Source organism: Tenrec ecaudatus, chromosome 7 (assembly GCF_050624435.1).
Source record: "Tenrec ecaudatus isolate mTenEca1 chromosome 7, mTenEca1.hap1, whole genome shotgun sequence".
Lineage (NCBI taxonomy): Eukaryota > Metazoa > Chordata > Mammalia > Afrosoricida > Tenrecidae > Tenrec > Tenrec ecaudatus.
The window spans coordinates 33,126,685-33,144,037 of NC_134536.1; the positions used below are offsets into that span (position 1 = coordinate 33,126,685).

General features: G+C 42.1%; 1 protein-coding gene across 1 annotated transcript in view; it reads right to left on the reverse strand.

Annotated features, from left to right (window-relative positions):
* Positions 1 to 17,353, reverse strand: part of PDE7B (phosphodiesterase 7B) — a 349,734-nt gene that overhangs the window by 239,536 nt on the left and 92,845 nt on the right. Inside the window, exon 2 of the mRNA XM_075554498.1 lies at positions 5,556 to 5,616. Coding sequence (XP_075410613.1) covers positions 5,556 to 5,616 — 61 coding nt within the window. The remainder of the gene's footprint in view (positions 1 to 5,555; positions 5,617 to 17,353) is intronic.

The window sequence follows — 17,353 nt, forward strand, 5'->3', positions numbered from 1 at the left end:
ATTGGTGACCCATAAAAATGATTTATAATGAAAAAAGGACATGCCAAATCATACCAGGTGGGAAAGATTGTCCATCTGGATGATCATGGCAGGGAACAACACAAATGGCCTGGAAATTATCAACTCGGAAAAAAGAAAAGATTGATAGAGAAGGTGCAGACCTCAAACCCACAAATATTGATTAAATACAGGTTAAGGCTTGCCATATGAACCCTGTGCAAAACCCTACTTTTTGCCTTTTTCTTTTTACCCTGAAGTTTCTTTGTCTAAGATTATTTTCCTCCAGGGAAAAAATGGTGGGATTCAGTGGTTCCAGAGATCCAGGTTTGATCCTCATCCCAGCCAACAGGCTCTTGTGCAGCCCCCACCTGGCTGTCACTGGGTTTCCCTGTACATGGGCTTGCCACGAGTCGAGGTCCCATTCAAGAGTAGCTAATAACCACATGCGTTATTAGGGCAAGGCTATCAACTGAAGACAGTCCATAGTCAGCATTTTATGCAATTTCTTTAAATACTCTTGACACCCTTCGCCTCACAGTGTCCATTATCCATTTGAAAAGCTACATCCTTCCTGTAACTCACCATATTTATGAAGTGAGAGATCATGTGTCTTCCTTGGCTTTTCCCCTTTGGTATAGGTGAATCACTTTGATCAGGTACAAATCTTTCTACACAGTGTCCACTCCTTGCTATAATTATACAAACTTCAGAAACATCTCATGGCTAAAAGAAAGAACACCCAGTTCCCAGGCACACTGGAAGCATGAAGGAGAGATGAAAGGCAACCACGATTACCACTGGGTGCCTTTCCTCGTTGTCCACATTTGGCTTCTCTAAGGAATAAGTACTTCATGCCCCACACACCCAACTCCACAGGCCGCCTTCCTCACCCTCATCTCTCACCCAAACTGGTCTCCCAAACACAAAAATGGTTCTCCGTAGGACCCATACACGGCCGTAATTTGTTCTTGCTTAAAACTGAACCTCAAGGTGAATTTGACACTTCCAGACCAAACTCCCTGCCATTGAGGCAATGCTGACTCAGCCACCCCCTGTGGGTTTCTGAGATGGGCACTGTTAATGCGAGTGGAAAGCCCGGTTTTTCTCCTGAGGTGTTGCTGATGGTTTCGAACTGCTGAGCATGGGGATCGCAGCTGCTCAACATGTAACCCCTACACCACCAGGACTCCTTGCCATCGCCAAATCTATTATGACTCATAGCAACCCTATATAAGGATTCCAAGATAGAAATCCTTCTGGAAGCACACAGCCTCCTCTTTCTTCTGTGGAGAGGCTGGCGGGTCTGAACCACTACCTTTGCAGCCCCAGTGGCGGTATGGTGGTGAGATGGCTTCCCAAACCCAAAGTCGTAACATACATGTGGACAAAGGCATCTTTATTTTTCGGTTTCCTTCCTTCCTTCCTTTCTTTTTCTACCTACTTTGTATTCAAAAGATGAGCATGTTAAGGTGTTTCCATGGTTAGGGGAAAGAAATACTGGTTATTCATATAGCACATGTTTGCTGCATTCCTTATTCATGTGTTCCAGTACTAAGTTCATTTTCTTATGGATGTGCCATTATCCAATCATCACCTTAATAAAAATAAAACTGCACGAGAGCTGCAGCCAAGAGTTTAAAAGATAGTACAAAGGAATGAGACAGATCAGAAGGCTAGAAGAATATATCGTTGTTTCATTTTATAAGTATGCACAACCTTTAATTATTTGACTACCTAAAATTATAAATTACCCAGACCTTCCTTGGTTGATGAATTTTGGGTCATCTCATTTGGTAATCTCAACTGGAAGAAGCTAAAATGAATGATTTTTTTCTTTGCTCATGAATATGGTTAAAGTTAGAATAGATGAGAATAACATTTCATGAAAATTAAATTTAAGAATTATTTTTATTTGTACGTCTTACTGCTTTGTTCCATGACGGTAATTAATTAAAACTTCACTGTACCTATGTTAGTGGGCTAAAGAGGATTTAAACATTAGGCTTGTAAGTTTGCAGTTTCAAAACTTTGTATCATGATTTTGGCATTTGTTTTACATTCATTAAGCGCATATTTATTTATTAAACATTTTATTAGGGGCTCATACAACTCTTATCACAATCCATACATATACATACATCAATTGTATAAAGCACATCTGTACATTCCCTGCCCTAATCATTTTCAAAGCACTTGCTCTCCACTTAAGCCCTTTGCCTCAGGTCCTCCTTTTTTCCTTTCCCTCCCCTTCCCCCTCCCTCATGAGCCCTTGATAATTTTAGATTATTGTTTTGTCATATCTTGCCCTATCTGGCGTCTCCCTTCACCCCCTTCTCTGTTGTCCATCCCTAGGGAGGAGGTCACATGTAGATCCTTGTAATCGGTTCCCCCTTTCCAAACCACTCACCCTCTACTCTCCCAGTATTGCCCCTCACACCCCTGGTCCTGAAGGTATCATCCACCCTGGATTCCCTGTGCCTCCAGCTTCTATATGCACCCATGTACAACCTCTGCTCTATCCAGTCTTGCAAGGTAGAATTCGGATCATGGTAGTTAGGGGGGAGGAAGCATCCAGGATCTGGGGGAAAGCTGTATTCTTCATTGGTACTACATCACACCCTGACTGACTCATCTCCTCCCCTAGACCACTCTGTGAGGGGATCTCCAGTGGCCGACAAATGGGCTTTGGGTCTCCACTCTGCACTTCCCCCTTCATTCACTATGGTATTTTTTTTGGATGATGCCTTATACCTGATTCCTTTGGCACCTCGTGATCGCACAGGCTGGTGTGCTTCTTCCATGTGGGCTTTGTTGCTTCTGAGCTAGATGGCCGCTTGTTCACATTCAAGCCTTTAAGACCCCAGACACTATCTCTTTTGATAGCCGGGTACTATCAGCTTTCTTCACCACATTTCCTTATGCACCCGTTTGTCCTCAGCAATCGTATCATAGAGGTGTGCAGCCAATGATATGATTTTTTGTTCTTTGGTGCCTGATAACTGATCCCTTTGGGACCACATGATCACACAGGCTGGTGTGTTCTTCCATGTGGGCTTTGTTGCTTCTGAGCTAGATGGCTGCTTGCTTATCTTCAAGCCTTTAAGACCCCAGACACTATCTCTTTTGATAACTGGGCACCATCAGCTTTCTTCACCACATTTACTTGTTCACCCACTTTGGCTTCAGCAGTTGTGTTGGGAGGGTGAGCATCATAGAGTGCCAATTTAATAGAAGAAAGTATTCGTGCATTGAGGGAGTGCTTGAGTAGAGGCCCAAGGTCCTTCTGCCACCTTAATATTAAACCTATAAATATAGACATCTAGATCTATTTCCCCTTCCTCATATGTATATTTGCATGTACATGTCTTTGTCTAGACCTCTATAAATGCCCTTTGCCTCCTAGCTCTTTCCTCCATCTCCCTTGACTTTCCTCCTGCCCCCTACTACCATGCTCCGTCCCCACCTGGGTTACAGCTATACCTCTTCTTTATGTAACCTTACCCTTGATCATTCCCTAACAGGCCTGCCACTCCCCCCTCACCACCAATTTGGGTCCCATGTTGTTCCCTTGTCCCTGGGTTTGTTAACACCACTTCATTACCCCCCCACCTCCCCCTATCCCAAGTCCCCCCGGAACTGTCGGTCCCATTGTTTTTCCTCCAGATAGTTCATCCAGCCTGTCTTATTTAGACAGCCTTGTAGAGATAATAACATGCACGAAAACAAGACTGAGGAAAACAAAGCAACAGTATAAAACCAGACAACAAACCATCAACAACAAATCACTGACAAAGAACAAAACAAAACACATCAAGAAAGAAAAGCTTGTAGTTAGTTCAAGGATCATTTGTTGGCCCTTAGGAGTGTTTTCCAGTCCAGTCTGTTGGGGCACCACGCCCTGGGCCCCAAAGCCCACTTTCAGCATTCCCTGGGGACCTTGCCGCTCCATTCCCTTGCTGTTCCACTGCACTACCCCAGTGCTTTGCCTCGGTGTGGTGGGATCAGGTCAGGTGCAATTCGCACACTGTGTCTCCGGTGCTGTCCCCTGTAGCACTATTGGTCACTGAGGGGCATCATGTCTCATAGTGGGGCCAGCCATGTTGTCCTCTCTGTGGACTGGCTCATTAAGTGCACATTTATATTGCCTGTGTCCTAACCTATAAAATGGGGGAATTTCCTAACAATACCCCAAACTCACTGCCATGGAGTCAGCTCTGACTCTGAGAGATGCCCGAGGGCAGGTGGACGTGCTCCTATGGTTTCTGAGCAGATAGTCTTTCCAGGAGGGCGTTGCTTCTCTTTCTCCCTTGGAGCCATTAGTGGTTTCCAATCACGGACCTTGTGCTTACAGCCCAACGCCCAGTGTGCTGACCTAACAGGGCCCCTAATAGAGGACCATGCATTCCTAAAATACTCTCGTGATCACCCCCAACCAGCTTCTCAATGACCCTGCCATGAAGATATAAGCAATGTCAAAATACGTGAATATGATTACTTCATATTCTATCCATAGCTCACTTGTTTTGGTCTTCTTGATGACCCATTTCTTCTGAGTCCCATCCTCTCAGGAAAACATCCCAGTACAGAAAGCGTCTATTTGTTATAAGCTGAACATGCACAGTCAGAACCTACAGGTGACCCCAGAACAAAAGAACTTTGATCAAGGAACAAAAAGCCACTGGACAGACTTCAACAGGCCAACTCGGACAACATTTGAAATTGAGGGGCATGACAAGACATTACCTGACCAAGGATCCTAACTCCACACTAATGTATATTCATGACCATTCTGAAGAAATCCATTACATATTTATAATGCCCCCATTTGCTTCCTGGAGTATGTGTATAAAACTGCAAACCCCAAACCAAACCAAACCAAACCAAACCAAACCAACAAAACTGCAAATCCAGCTTGTAAAGGAACTTCCCTTGGCGACACCAGTCCAGGCTTGCTCCTTGCTAGATCAACCAAGGTCAAGCTTTCCCTTCTCACTTTCTACTGACCCTGTCTTTGTTTCTCAGAGACACTGAGGGAGACTTGGGTTGGTAACATTCAGAGGATAGAATGTTCCATAAGAGTAAATGAATATTCATTATAGTGATATTGCTTTGTTACAAACACAGCATGAATAGTTGTGCTGATTTAAGGTTGATCTCAGCCATTGTTAGGACAGGCTTTGTCCTTCGTTGGCAATACTTAATTGTCGACTCTCGTATCATCTCTGGCTTACGTGTTACAGGAAGGTTCTCTCCTTACACTTCTGTCACAGTTTCACAGCATTCAACTCTATGTAAGGATGACGACCCCCACCCCCCAAATTTCAAAGACTCAGAAAACATGCCTGCTGACATTATTTCCATGAAACGGTTTCATCATGAAATTTCCCTAGTGAAAATGTGTTATAGCTACCCAGAAACCTGTAGAACGGCCCATAAACTTCTGCAAAGTAGAACACAGCAAAATGGAGCCATGGTATTTGGTAAGGCAACAGAACAATTTTAAGTCCACCTGACATCAATCTGCTTAATATATTTAAAATGAGAAGCTTTCTTACCTAGCATGCAAACACATTTGGCATTCTGATCAGGGTTCTCAAACAAGATTTCGCCACACCTCTGAAAGAAAGAATGAAATATATTTATTGTAAGATTTCAAGACAACACGTCCGTGCAACCTGATCACCACATTGTTCTTTGGTTATCTGAGTCCAGGGACTTATAGCATGTGCAGAGATTTCCTGAGAGTTAAAACACTTTGGGGGTAAGTTGATCAATAGCTTCTTCATGCCTCAACTCCCCAGCTGAGCACTGGATCGGTGTGCTTCAAGGAACAGTCCTGGCCAAGGATACACCCAGCTTCCAATGGTTTCGATATCAGTGGAAGGCATGCAACCCATTAGGCCAAACAATCTGAGGTGAATCACTCCCTTGATTGGTCCATATTTAGTACTTAAATTATTCTAAATCACCTAGTCCACAATCAATCATAAACAAGTTCCAAGGTAGGCAGCCTATACTTAACTCTGAATTTAGGGTTAAAAAACAAAAAGAAACACAAGCAATAAAGGAATGGTAAAAAAAGTGCCACTATAATCTTGGACACTAAAATGCCCACTCATGGAAATATCAGCTTGCTGGTCTGTAAGTCAGTTTAAACCTACTTGTTAAAAAGTTTGGTGCAAGAAAAATTCTAGAGATACAGCAGGGCTTCAGAAAATTTTGGGGGAAATTACATTGTCATTTGATTCCATGTGCTACAAAATGTTTGAAGCTTCCTGTGGTAGTAACAAACACTTGTGTCAACTTGAAGGTATCAGCAGTGAAGGGTGGAGTCTAGCCTGTCTATCAGGTCACATTCTGATGATGCCTCCTTGTGGGCATGGCCTTCTCATGAGGATTCTGAGAAGTTTTTCTCTTTCTGTTTCACCTTCCTGTTGACTAGTCATACTCAGAGATCTGTGAGGAAGGGCCGTGTGGAGACCTATGCCAGTGCTGAGATGCTTCAACTGGAAATGAACTCACAAGACTTTTCACCCACCAGCCTGTGATCTTCCTGCATTCAGCATCATTGCATGTGTTGGATGAGTCTTAAGAGGGATTTATGGACTAGCATCGGACATATGGGCTAATGTCAGGCTTATGGATTTGATCTGGACTGGACTGGGATATTTTCTCAACATACAATTACTCTTCCATATACAACTCTTTCCTACACATGTATGACTACCCATGGATTTGTTTCTCTAGTCAACCCAGTCTAACACTCCCCCACCCCATTCAATCATTTAGTTCAAATAGCCATATTATGTGGCAATCTAATTTACAAATGTGGAGTACTCAAATATATAAATAAAAATCAAATCAATTAGAAAGTAACAAATAATCCAACAGAAAAAAAGGATGAAGGACATGAGCAAGATATTCACGGAGGAGCATATCTGAATGGTCAATACACATAGACAATATAATCAACCTAATTTAAAAAGAAACCACAGCAAATTATTAGTCTAATGAGGTATACTTTGCTCTCATTGGTTTATAAAAATTTAGAAGTCTGGCAATACCAGCCTTTAACTGGGGTTATCAAGAATGCAGATAAATGGATACTCTTACACACTGTAGGTAGGAGTAGAAAATGGTATATCTATTTTGTAGAAGAATTGCCAAAATCTTGTACAGTTGAAATATGCATACCCTTTTACATAGCAAGTCATCTTCTTGGTTTATACCTAGAAAAAGGCTCACAGACAGCTTTCATGTAAGGCTACAGTACATACAAATAATATATTATTCATATGTTGAAGCAGCACACAGAAGCTAAAATGGATAAATCAGAACTATATCTGCTATCTAAATGTATGGTACATATAACATATATATGATGTGCAGTATCAAATTATATTTAATGATACAAATTATATAAATGCATATATTAAAATAGTATAAAAGTATAATATGAAGCAAAAACAAAACAAAACAGGTGAAAAAAATTGCTGATCTGTCTCCAATCTGATACATTTTTTTGTGACATGCAAAAGATCTGAAAATGTATTTATTTTTTATGGATGCATTGATTAGTTTATATAAAATGCATAAATGCATGCATTGGAAGAATGGACATGAGAAAGAAGAGATAGAATAATGTAATGTTGGACGATACTTAAGGGTATCAACTTCCCCCATTATGATCTGTTCCTCAAATAATCCTGTGAACATCCTTCTATGCTTGAAATAGTTCATAGTAAAAGAGACTAATATTTATGTAACACTCTGAATAGAAAATAAAAATGGCTCTGTGCACATTACTTTTCCACCATCGTCTATGTGGGACTTGAAAAGCTGTTTGTAAATGGCCTACCTTACTGACTGGTTCTATTACTTATGTCTTTGGCCCTCAGGGAGACCGAGGTATGCTAGGTTCATGTCCCTCTTTCTTTATCCAGTCTCCACTTGGTGAACTGCACTCCAGTCATTCGTTAATGCAGTTTCAACTCACTCACTGTCATTGAGTCCAGGATGACTCATCGAAATCCCCCTCTGGGTTTCTGAGCTTGTCTTTCTCCCTTGGAGTTGCTGGTGGTTTTGAACTGCTGACCATGGAGATTTCAGAGCAAACCATTACTCCTGATACAACTTTAGTTAATATATTATAAGGCAAAGTAATTTCTGGGGAAAAATTCCAGCTGTCAAGAATTGTCTTATTCACCCTTAATTAAAAATCCTTTTGTGTGGTAAAGGAGACCTGGTGGGGTAAGCCTGGTGGTATAGTGGTTACGTGTTGGGCTGCTAACCACAAGGTCAGCAGTTTGAAACCACCAATTCCTCCGAGGGAGAAAGATGAGGCTTTCTACTCCTGTGAAGAGTTACAGTTTCTGAAACTCCCCAAGGCAGTTCTATCCGGTCCCATAGGGTCCTTATAAGTCAGAATTGACCCAATGGCAGGGAGTTTGGGTTGGTTTGTTTGATGACAGTTGAGGTTTGGGAGTTGAGACCTAGTGATCCCCTATGATGTGATCTAGCATGATTATATACGATGTGGGTGGTCAACTTCACGGTGGGATCCGTGACCAGCCAAGCAGTTGGAAGAAGGTTATGATGGAGTGCAGCCTCCTTGTGCAGGTCACAGCCCTGATACAATTGCAAGGTCGTTTCCTCTGAGATGTGGCCTACTGCCTACATAAATCGATGCTGTAGAAATTGTATTTGCTTGTTCCTGGGTCTGGATCCTTCATCTGCCTTATTGGTCGCCGATTCTTTGGACTTGAGTCAACATCCTGCCGATTCTGAGAGCCGTCAGCAGCTGGCCATCTGACCTGCTCACTGTGTATTCCTTCACTCCTCCAGTTACAAGCTTGACCTGTAAACCTTTGATGAGACACCTCTGCAGCCTGTGGTTCTTGTAGAGCCTGGGTTCTTCAGCCTGGACGTTACAAAGCCAGAAGTCTCCTGCTTCATAACTGACTCTCAGACTAGAAATTGAACTGGACTTATTGACTTGCTTAACTGTGTGAGCTATTTTTTTATAGTAATTTGTCTCATGGAGACATCATTGGGTTGACCTCTTAGAGAACCCAGTCTAACATGTTGTATACAAAGAGTTCATAATCAGTTGTGAATCGGGAGACCAGATGGCGCTGTTGGGTAAACATTGGACTTCTAACTGCAAGTCAGAAGTCAGAATTGACTCAATGGTTCTGAGTTTGGGGCTGGGTTGACACAAAAAAGGGCAGGTTGAGAGGGGAAAGAGTAACTCTAATACTTTCAAATCAATTCTTTAAAAAATTTGGATGGCTTTCATGTGTGTAGAGATTGGCAATTGACACAAAGGCCTGCCATGGAAGATTGTTGCTATGGGAGCAAAGAGACTCATCTAGTGTGAGGAAGGTTGGGTGCATCTGAAGGTTAGCAAGAAGACCTTGGATACTGATGGAAACTCAGCATTTGTGGGTTCACTTTTCTACCTCCTTTGTTGAAATAGTGAGATATTTCATGATATAATTTAATCTCTCCATGCTTCGTTTATTCGAGGGTAACATGGGGATGCTAATATATAGCACAGAGCCACGTCAGAGCAAAAATGTGAGGGTTAATGATCCATGTAGTCTGATCCTAGTCCCTCTTTTAGTTGTGTTTTGTCCAGAGCTTAAGCTCTTTTGAATTGCTCGGATCTATTTCTTACATTATTTGCTTTTAAAATTGGTATTTTTATGATCTGGAAGAGTTAATAATTACTTTACATGAAAAGATCACAGTTCTCTAAAATGCCTCCAGCTCCTTGGCAAAGCAGTGTCTTAGGAAATGCTATCAAATCCTAGTTTGTGTTCTATGTGGAAATAACACTGTGTAACTCTCTTCGTTAAGGACAAAGCCCACAGATTCTCAGCAGAAAAGCATGTTTGTTTGCAGGGGCTTCCACAAGATGACAAGTAAAGGTTGTTGGACTTTCCATGACTACCCAAAGCCCAAGAGCAGCCCTATAATTAGGACTCAGCGGGCACAGTGGTGTGTGGGGGAGGATCGTGCTATGAGGTCTTACTCTTATTTTTGATCACATATAAATCCAGGGCCACTTTGTGCTACTCTCGTGAAGTCGGCCTTCCTTAACACTCCTGGCCTGCTCAGGTTCACTGACCAGACAAGTGAATCACTGACCGACCCTTTCCACCGTGATGAAGTCCACTTCCTCATCTTTGTCTCCTAGGTAGAACTGGAAAGGAGCTTAGGCACCTCCAACTAGTTCATTACTTGTCCTTCTTTATCAGAAATGTTGATTTGTGGAGCCAAGAGGATGGACTGGTGAGGAGAGAGGCGGGCTGCATTTCAGTCAAGGATGGTCTGAGGGCAAGAGGACTGAGGAGTGATACCTCGCAGTTGAGTCCACAATATGGGCAGAATCATGTTCAAAATGCTGTATATACCAAGGGACTTTACATGGGCTTCACACGTTTGTGGAAATGAAATGAAAATATAACATATTTTTTCCACACAAAAAATTTGAAGCCCCTTCATACATGAGAATAAGTTAAAAAAGAAAAGTACTACAAAATCCAGGAATCTATATTCAACAAAGACCTCAAAATATGGAGCTATGATTTCTCAATATACCATCTGGGTCTACATATATTTCTGACAGTCTCGTTTCCATCTCTGTAATCCTTCCCTGGAGAATTCTACATTCTTGGATTCACACCACACCAAAACAGCATCTTTGAAGCACTCAAATCATGCTCTTTTTCAATGTTCTTTGGGTGTGGGAGAAATAAAAGAAGCCCGAAGCAGTAATATCATGGCTGGACTGTGAATAAGGTAATGTTTCCCAACAAAAGCCTCACTGGACAGCTAGGGCTACCCTTCAAGAATGACCAGGCACACTGTTGTGGAGGGACAACCTTTCTGGACACAACTTTGCTTACTAATCCAGTTTTCAGTCTTCTTAAAACGACTTCATAGAAGACCCAATGATGGTTCTTTGTCTTCCCAAAGTTATCTGCCAGGATTATTCCTTAGCAATCAGCCACACTAATGAAACTGACATGTTAGGCTGGCAACCTCAACACAAGCAGTTCAAAACCAGAAGCTGTTCCTCAGGGGAAAAATGATGTTTCTAGTCTTTTAGAGATTTACAGTCTTAGTCACAGAGGCACGTCCGCTCTCTACTACCATCGGGCTGCTATGCGCCAGAATCAATTAAATGGCAGTACGTTTGGTTTTTGCATTATTCAAATTTATGCGCCAACCTCTAAAGTCAACAATGAGGAATTCAACCAACACCTTCACTTTGAAATATATCAAATGTGCGATCAAGATACATAGAAAATCACTGACCTTTAGAATGAGAGAATTAGAAAGAGGAAAGATCAGTACCTGGAAAATAGGCACTTGGTGATAGAAACGAAGCTGGAAATTGCATGGTAAAATTTTGCAAGACCAAGGACTTCTTCATTGCAAACACCCTTTACTAACAACATTAATGGTGACTTTGCATGGCAGCACAATCAGATGGGATGCGTAGGGATCAAAGTGACTTTGTTTGTAGGAAGAGGTATTAGGAAAGCTCAATACCACCAGCCAAAACAAGGTCAGGGATAGACCATCAATGGCTCATACGCAAGTTCAGGTTGAAGGTGCAGAGAATTAAAATCAGTCCAAGACATATCCTTGAGTATGTTCCACATGAATCTAGAGATAATATGAGGAACAGATTTGAAGTCTTGTACACTACCGACAGAAGGCCAGAGGAATTGTGGGATGATATCAAGAACATAATACTTGAAGAATGTGGAAGGCCATTTAAAGAAAAGAAAAGAAGGGGGAAAGACAACACTGGATGTTGGAAGAGATTCTGAAACGCACGCTAAACGTAGAGTAGCGATAGCAATTGGAAGAAATGCTGAGGTCAAGAACTGAACAGAAAAAAATTAAAGGTAGTTTGAGAGTACAGTTAAGAATTATGCTAAATTGTGAAAATATCTGGAATGAGAAGATCCAAAGGAAGAACACATTTGGCATAAAGAGAAAACTGTCAAACCTTAAGTTCCAATATTAAAAGGGTCTGTAGGAGCCCTGTTGGCAAAGCGGGCTATGTATTGAGGTACTAAGCATAAGGTCAGTGGTTCACACCCACCAGTTGCTTTGCAGCAGAAAGATACGGCTGTCTGCTCCTATCAAACTTGAAAGTCTCTCCTACCTGCAGGAGCAGCTGTACTCTATCCTATGGAGTTGGTTAAATTGAAACTGACTCAATGGCAGTGCGTTTCAGAAAGTGTGGGCAAAATGTTGGATTATGTATGCTGTATCCAAAGAAGAGGGAAGGATTACATACTCCCTATACCAAATATAATTGGTCAATATCTGACTATTTCAAGAGGCAGAATATGATCAGGATTGATGATAATGAAGGAGGAAGTCCAAGTTGGACTGAAATCATTAGGCCCAAACCATTGAATGGAATACCAATTGGGATGTTTCAACAAACTGGTGTAGCACTAGAAGCACTCCCTAGTCCATACTAAGAAATTTGGAAGGCAGCGATCCCGGGCCAACCAACCAGAAGAGATGCAGGGCCAACCAGCCAGAAGAGATCCATATTTGAGGCCATTTCAAAGATGTGGGAATGATCAAGCAATGACTGCAAGCACTCTTCCAAGTAGTCAGTAGGTGTTCAGCCGAGGCACACCTGGCCTCTCACAGACTGTCTACTCTAGCCTCCTCATGGGTGTGGCTAAGTAGAGCGTCTCACCTGCTCCTAGACTGCATCCTTTTTCCCACCCACTAACCACTGACTGAATGTTATCATAACTAATGCAGTTCAAACCCCACTGCTGGCTCCACTTAAACTACTGTCCTACCACAAGCAATTTGTCTAACTTTGCCAAACCTAAAATATATTTCTCATCTGGAAAAGAGGATCTTTATCTCACCATATGATTGTAAGTTTAGCTTTGAATTCACTAAAAAGTACACTGTTTTTAATTACCTTACGTGATATTTTAGCACAAAAAATAAGAATGCAACTCAAACTCATACATGTAAGTTCTGTTTGAATTCTCATAATATTTTTTAGGATTAAAAGTGACAGGAGATTATAATTTTAGAAGTCAAATTATTTAACAAGTTGGTTGCTAATACTTATTTAATAAGAATTGTGTACATTAAATCTAAAATTTGTCTATTAATTAAGAGCAAGATGGTATTATTCTGCTATCTAGGCTAGGACAACATTAATTTTTGGAATTTAGTATATCTTCTTTCCATTAGCTACATCATATATTTCAACAAAACATGTAATAAAAATATGTGTATCTTAAATGTACAGTACTTTTTATTTTCATTATAAAAAATCTATACTAGGCGTAACTTTAAAAAATCACACCTAAATATTCAGAAAACTTTTTCCATCAAAAGGTTATGTCTAGAGGATAATGATATTTAAATACTATTAATAGTACAATATTATTCTTCAAAGGATTCATTAAACAGTGAAAACCCATATTTCATTCCCATTGTTCAATGGGCAGCACTTGCAGCTTTTAAAAATCACTTAACATTTTTCTCACTTCAGATAAGCTTTGACACATCTTTTTACTTTTCTGAATATTTGCTATCACTTGAATTCTCTAGCCTCTCAACGGTCTCCAGTTGTTAATCATTTTAGTGAAGGCGTCTTTGTATCTTTGAATGAGAGGAAACACCAACAATAAGTAAAAAACAAAGACAGCAATCTTTGTGGCTTGAATGTTTGCTCTAGTGTCAGCTCAGATACTTAAATTTTATACAAGTTGGTAATGTTAAATATTATTAGCAGACAAGACTACAATTAAACAATTATTATTTCCTTCCCATAGTTATAGGTCTCTTAAATTTTAATTTTTTAATCATTAAGGACATATACATTCATTTTAGGTGCATTCTGGGCCTTCAGGAATGACTGCAAAATCGGCTCACCAAGGAAGTGGCTGGAAAGCCGTACTCTGGAAAATGGGGAGCCAGGATACTTTACTGGAATTTCTGACTTCCAGAACACACCGCCATCACAATTATCCAAACAAGGAGCTTTCTACTCCCATAAAGAGTTTCTGTCTTGGAAACTCACGGGGGCAATTCCACCTTGTCCTGGAGGGTTGCTAAGAGTTGGCATCTACTCGACAGGTGGTGGTGAGTGTGTGTGTTGAGAAGGTTAAGGGAATAACTCTCCTCTTAATATCCATGGATCTAGTGACTGAGCATGGAGATGCTGCTGAAGAAATGCTGGAATAAAATCCCAAGATCCCCACCACTGTGCTTGACATCTCACTTAACACCAAACAAGGTGATATATAATTAGACTAACTGTCGGAAAAACCACCAACACTAGGTTTCCTGGGCTTGAAAAACATGCTCGCTATTGTCAAACTACTCAGCAGTTGCTAGAGCCAAGAAGAAGGCAAAGGGCATTTCCCCTGTGCCAGGAGCAACGGAGACAACGTGGAGTGGTCAAGGCTCAACAAAAATGACCTCCATCCTCACTCTCGCCTTCACCTTAAGTCCTTCAGCTGTGTAAGTTGGCCACACAGTCCATGAATTCCACAAATGAGGATTTTAGTCAAGTAGACACATGTGTGTGCACTGCTGTACTAATTGAGGTTGGGTCTGTTCTGCTTGCCCATCCTTGACTCCCTAAGGGTCTAGCTTTGGGATTCAATGACTAATACAGAAGGTCACGCAAATGAGCATTAAACGACTTAAAGAATCCTTGAATTCTGGGCGTTATCCTTGAGATGAGATTATCCCGGGTGGAGTGAGAGGAGATGTCATTTACCTGGGAGTTCGGCAAGGCATCCAAGTTTACCTGGAGAAGTTTGGGAAAAGATTGTTTGTTTTTTTTTTCTGGACATGAAAAATCCAGTAAGTGTTGTTTGAAGAATGCTGGTGGCACAGCGGTTAAAGTGCTTGGTTGCTAATCTAAAGGCCTGAGGTTTGAACCCACCAGCTGTTCTACGGGAGAAATATGCTCATCAAGATGTGCAGCTGGGGCCGTTCTGCTCTGCCCTATAGAGTAGGGATGAGTTGAAATTCACAAGATGGTGGCGAGTTGGGATCAGTGTTGTCAGGAAGAATCCCAAGGCGGTGTGTATAGGTATGTCCTTGACGATTAGCCCAAAGGCTGCCAGGTAGAAACCATGCACCCAGAAGCACCTTAGAAAGGTAGAGCTCACAAACTCCTTCACAAAGGTCACTTCCCTGAGATCTCCAAAGAATGGTTCTACTCTGCACACACGGTGGCCATGAGTTGGAATGGACACCCCACCTAACACCTCAAAGTGTGGCCACCCGTGCTGCCACGACCTGGAGATGCAGTGGGATGGAGAAGGGGCCAACCTGACAGAGAGAAGCTTTTGAACCATGCTGTGCACTTGCAGCTTATATTTCTTCCAGGAGAGACCAGAATCCTGGCCAACTGGTTTAGAGAAAGTGTTTTAGGTCTTCGTTCATAAGAAGCTACTGTTAAGAAGGAAGTTTGTAACCCCATTCGTGTCTGTCAAATGAGTGACTGAGCATGCAAAAAGGCATCATCACTGAACACCCACTTGTGCAGGCACTGTAATGAGGGTGGACACAAAATCAGATGAGAAAGGCCATAGTCTAGCTGGGAGTCAGGAACACAGGTTATGGGACATTCCCCAGGGATGGGGTGGCCACCCCATCTCAGGATTCTGAATGAGCTGCTCCCATTTCTGCTCCTGCTTCTGGAGGACAGGAAGGAGTTAGTTGGCAAAGAGAGGACTCCTCTGGACATAGCTAGAGCTCAGACATCTTATTAGGATCCTGCAAGTAACCATCCTGGAGGGGAGCACAGCCCACTACTAGGAGTCAGGAGTCAGGTTGTTGTTGTTGCTGTTAGGAGCCATAGAGTTGGTTCCAACTCATAGCAGCCCCGCCCCATGTCCAGCAGAACACACCGCCACTGCGTGGGGCACCCTCCTCCCTATGTTCTGATGTTTAAGCCCACTGTTGCAGCCGTGGTGTCAATTCATCTTACTGAGAACCTTCCTCTCTTTTTGCTGCTCCTCTGCTTTATCAAGCACGATGCCTGTGGTAGTTACATAACTTCATGTCAACTTGAGGATATATAAAAGTGTACCGGTGGTATTCCACCTGTCAGTCAGCCACGGGTGATCGTGCTTCCTTGTGGGTGTGGCCTCCTAATAAGGAGGGCCCTTGGGCCCCCCCCTTTCCCTCTCTGCTTGGACCTTCTTGCTTGCTGACCTGGAGAGCTGCCGCAGTCCTGTCATGTTTCTACCGACCTCTCATCCACACATCTCTGCATCCATTGGCCTGTGATCTTCCTGCACTTGCATCATTGCATGTGGCTGTGTGAGTCTGAAGAGGGACTTGTGGACTGCTGTCGGGCTTATGGACTTGAGTTGGACTGAGCTGGGATGTTTTTCTTGATAGAAAGCTTTCTTGCCCATATATCAGAGTCACTGGATTTCTTTCTCTAGTCAATCCATCCTAACACAATGTCCTTATCTAGGGACTGGTATCTCTAGATAACATGTCCAAAATTAGTTAAAAGACATCTCCCCATCCTTGTTTCTAAGGAGCAATCTGGTTGTACTTCTTCCAAGACAGATATTGTTGTTGTTGTTCTTTTGGCAGTCCATGATTCTTTCAACAATCTTCCCCAGCACCATAATTCAAATGCATGGATTCTTCTTCTGTCTTCCTTATTCAACACCCAACTTTCACATGCATGTGAGGCAATTGAAAATACCATAGCTTGAGTCAGATACACCTTAGTCCTAAAAGTGACATCCCTGCTTCTCATCACTTTAACGAGGCCTTGGACAGTAGATTTAAGCAATGCAACGCGTCATTTGATCGGGTTAGAAGAATTTATCCAAGTTGTAGTCATCAACAAGAATGGGGGAATACAGGAGCCAAAGAGTGATTTTAGGAGGGAGGGGAAAATATGAGTAGCCAATAGCAAGGGCTCAAGTAGAAAGAAAATGTTTTGAAAATGATGATGGCGACAAATGTACAAATGTGCTTGACACAATGGATGAATGGATGGATTGTGATAAGACTTGTACAAGCCCGCAATAAAATGATTAAAACAACAACAACAAACCCACAAAGAGTGATTTTCAAACATGTTCCTGCGTGTGTTAGAGAGGCTAGCTTTGCTTTGGAAGAGCCAGGGCGCTCAATGGGTTCCTTCAACATTACAATGAATCATTGCAAGACAGTGATGCCAATAGCATGGGCCACGGACTCTTCCACTTCAGGGAGGGTACCAAGCCCGGTGCATTGTATACCTTTCCCTTGGCTTTCACCACAGGATGATGAGAATCCCCACGAGCAACCTAGTGGA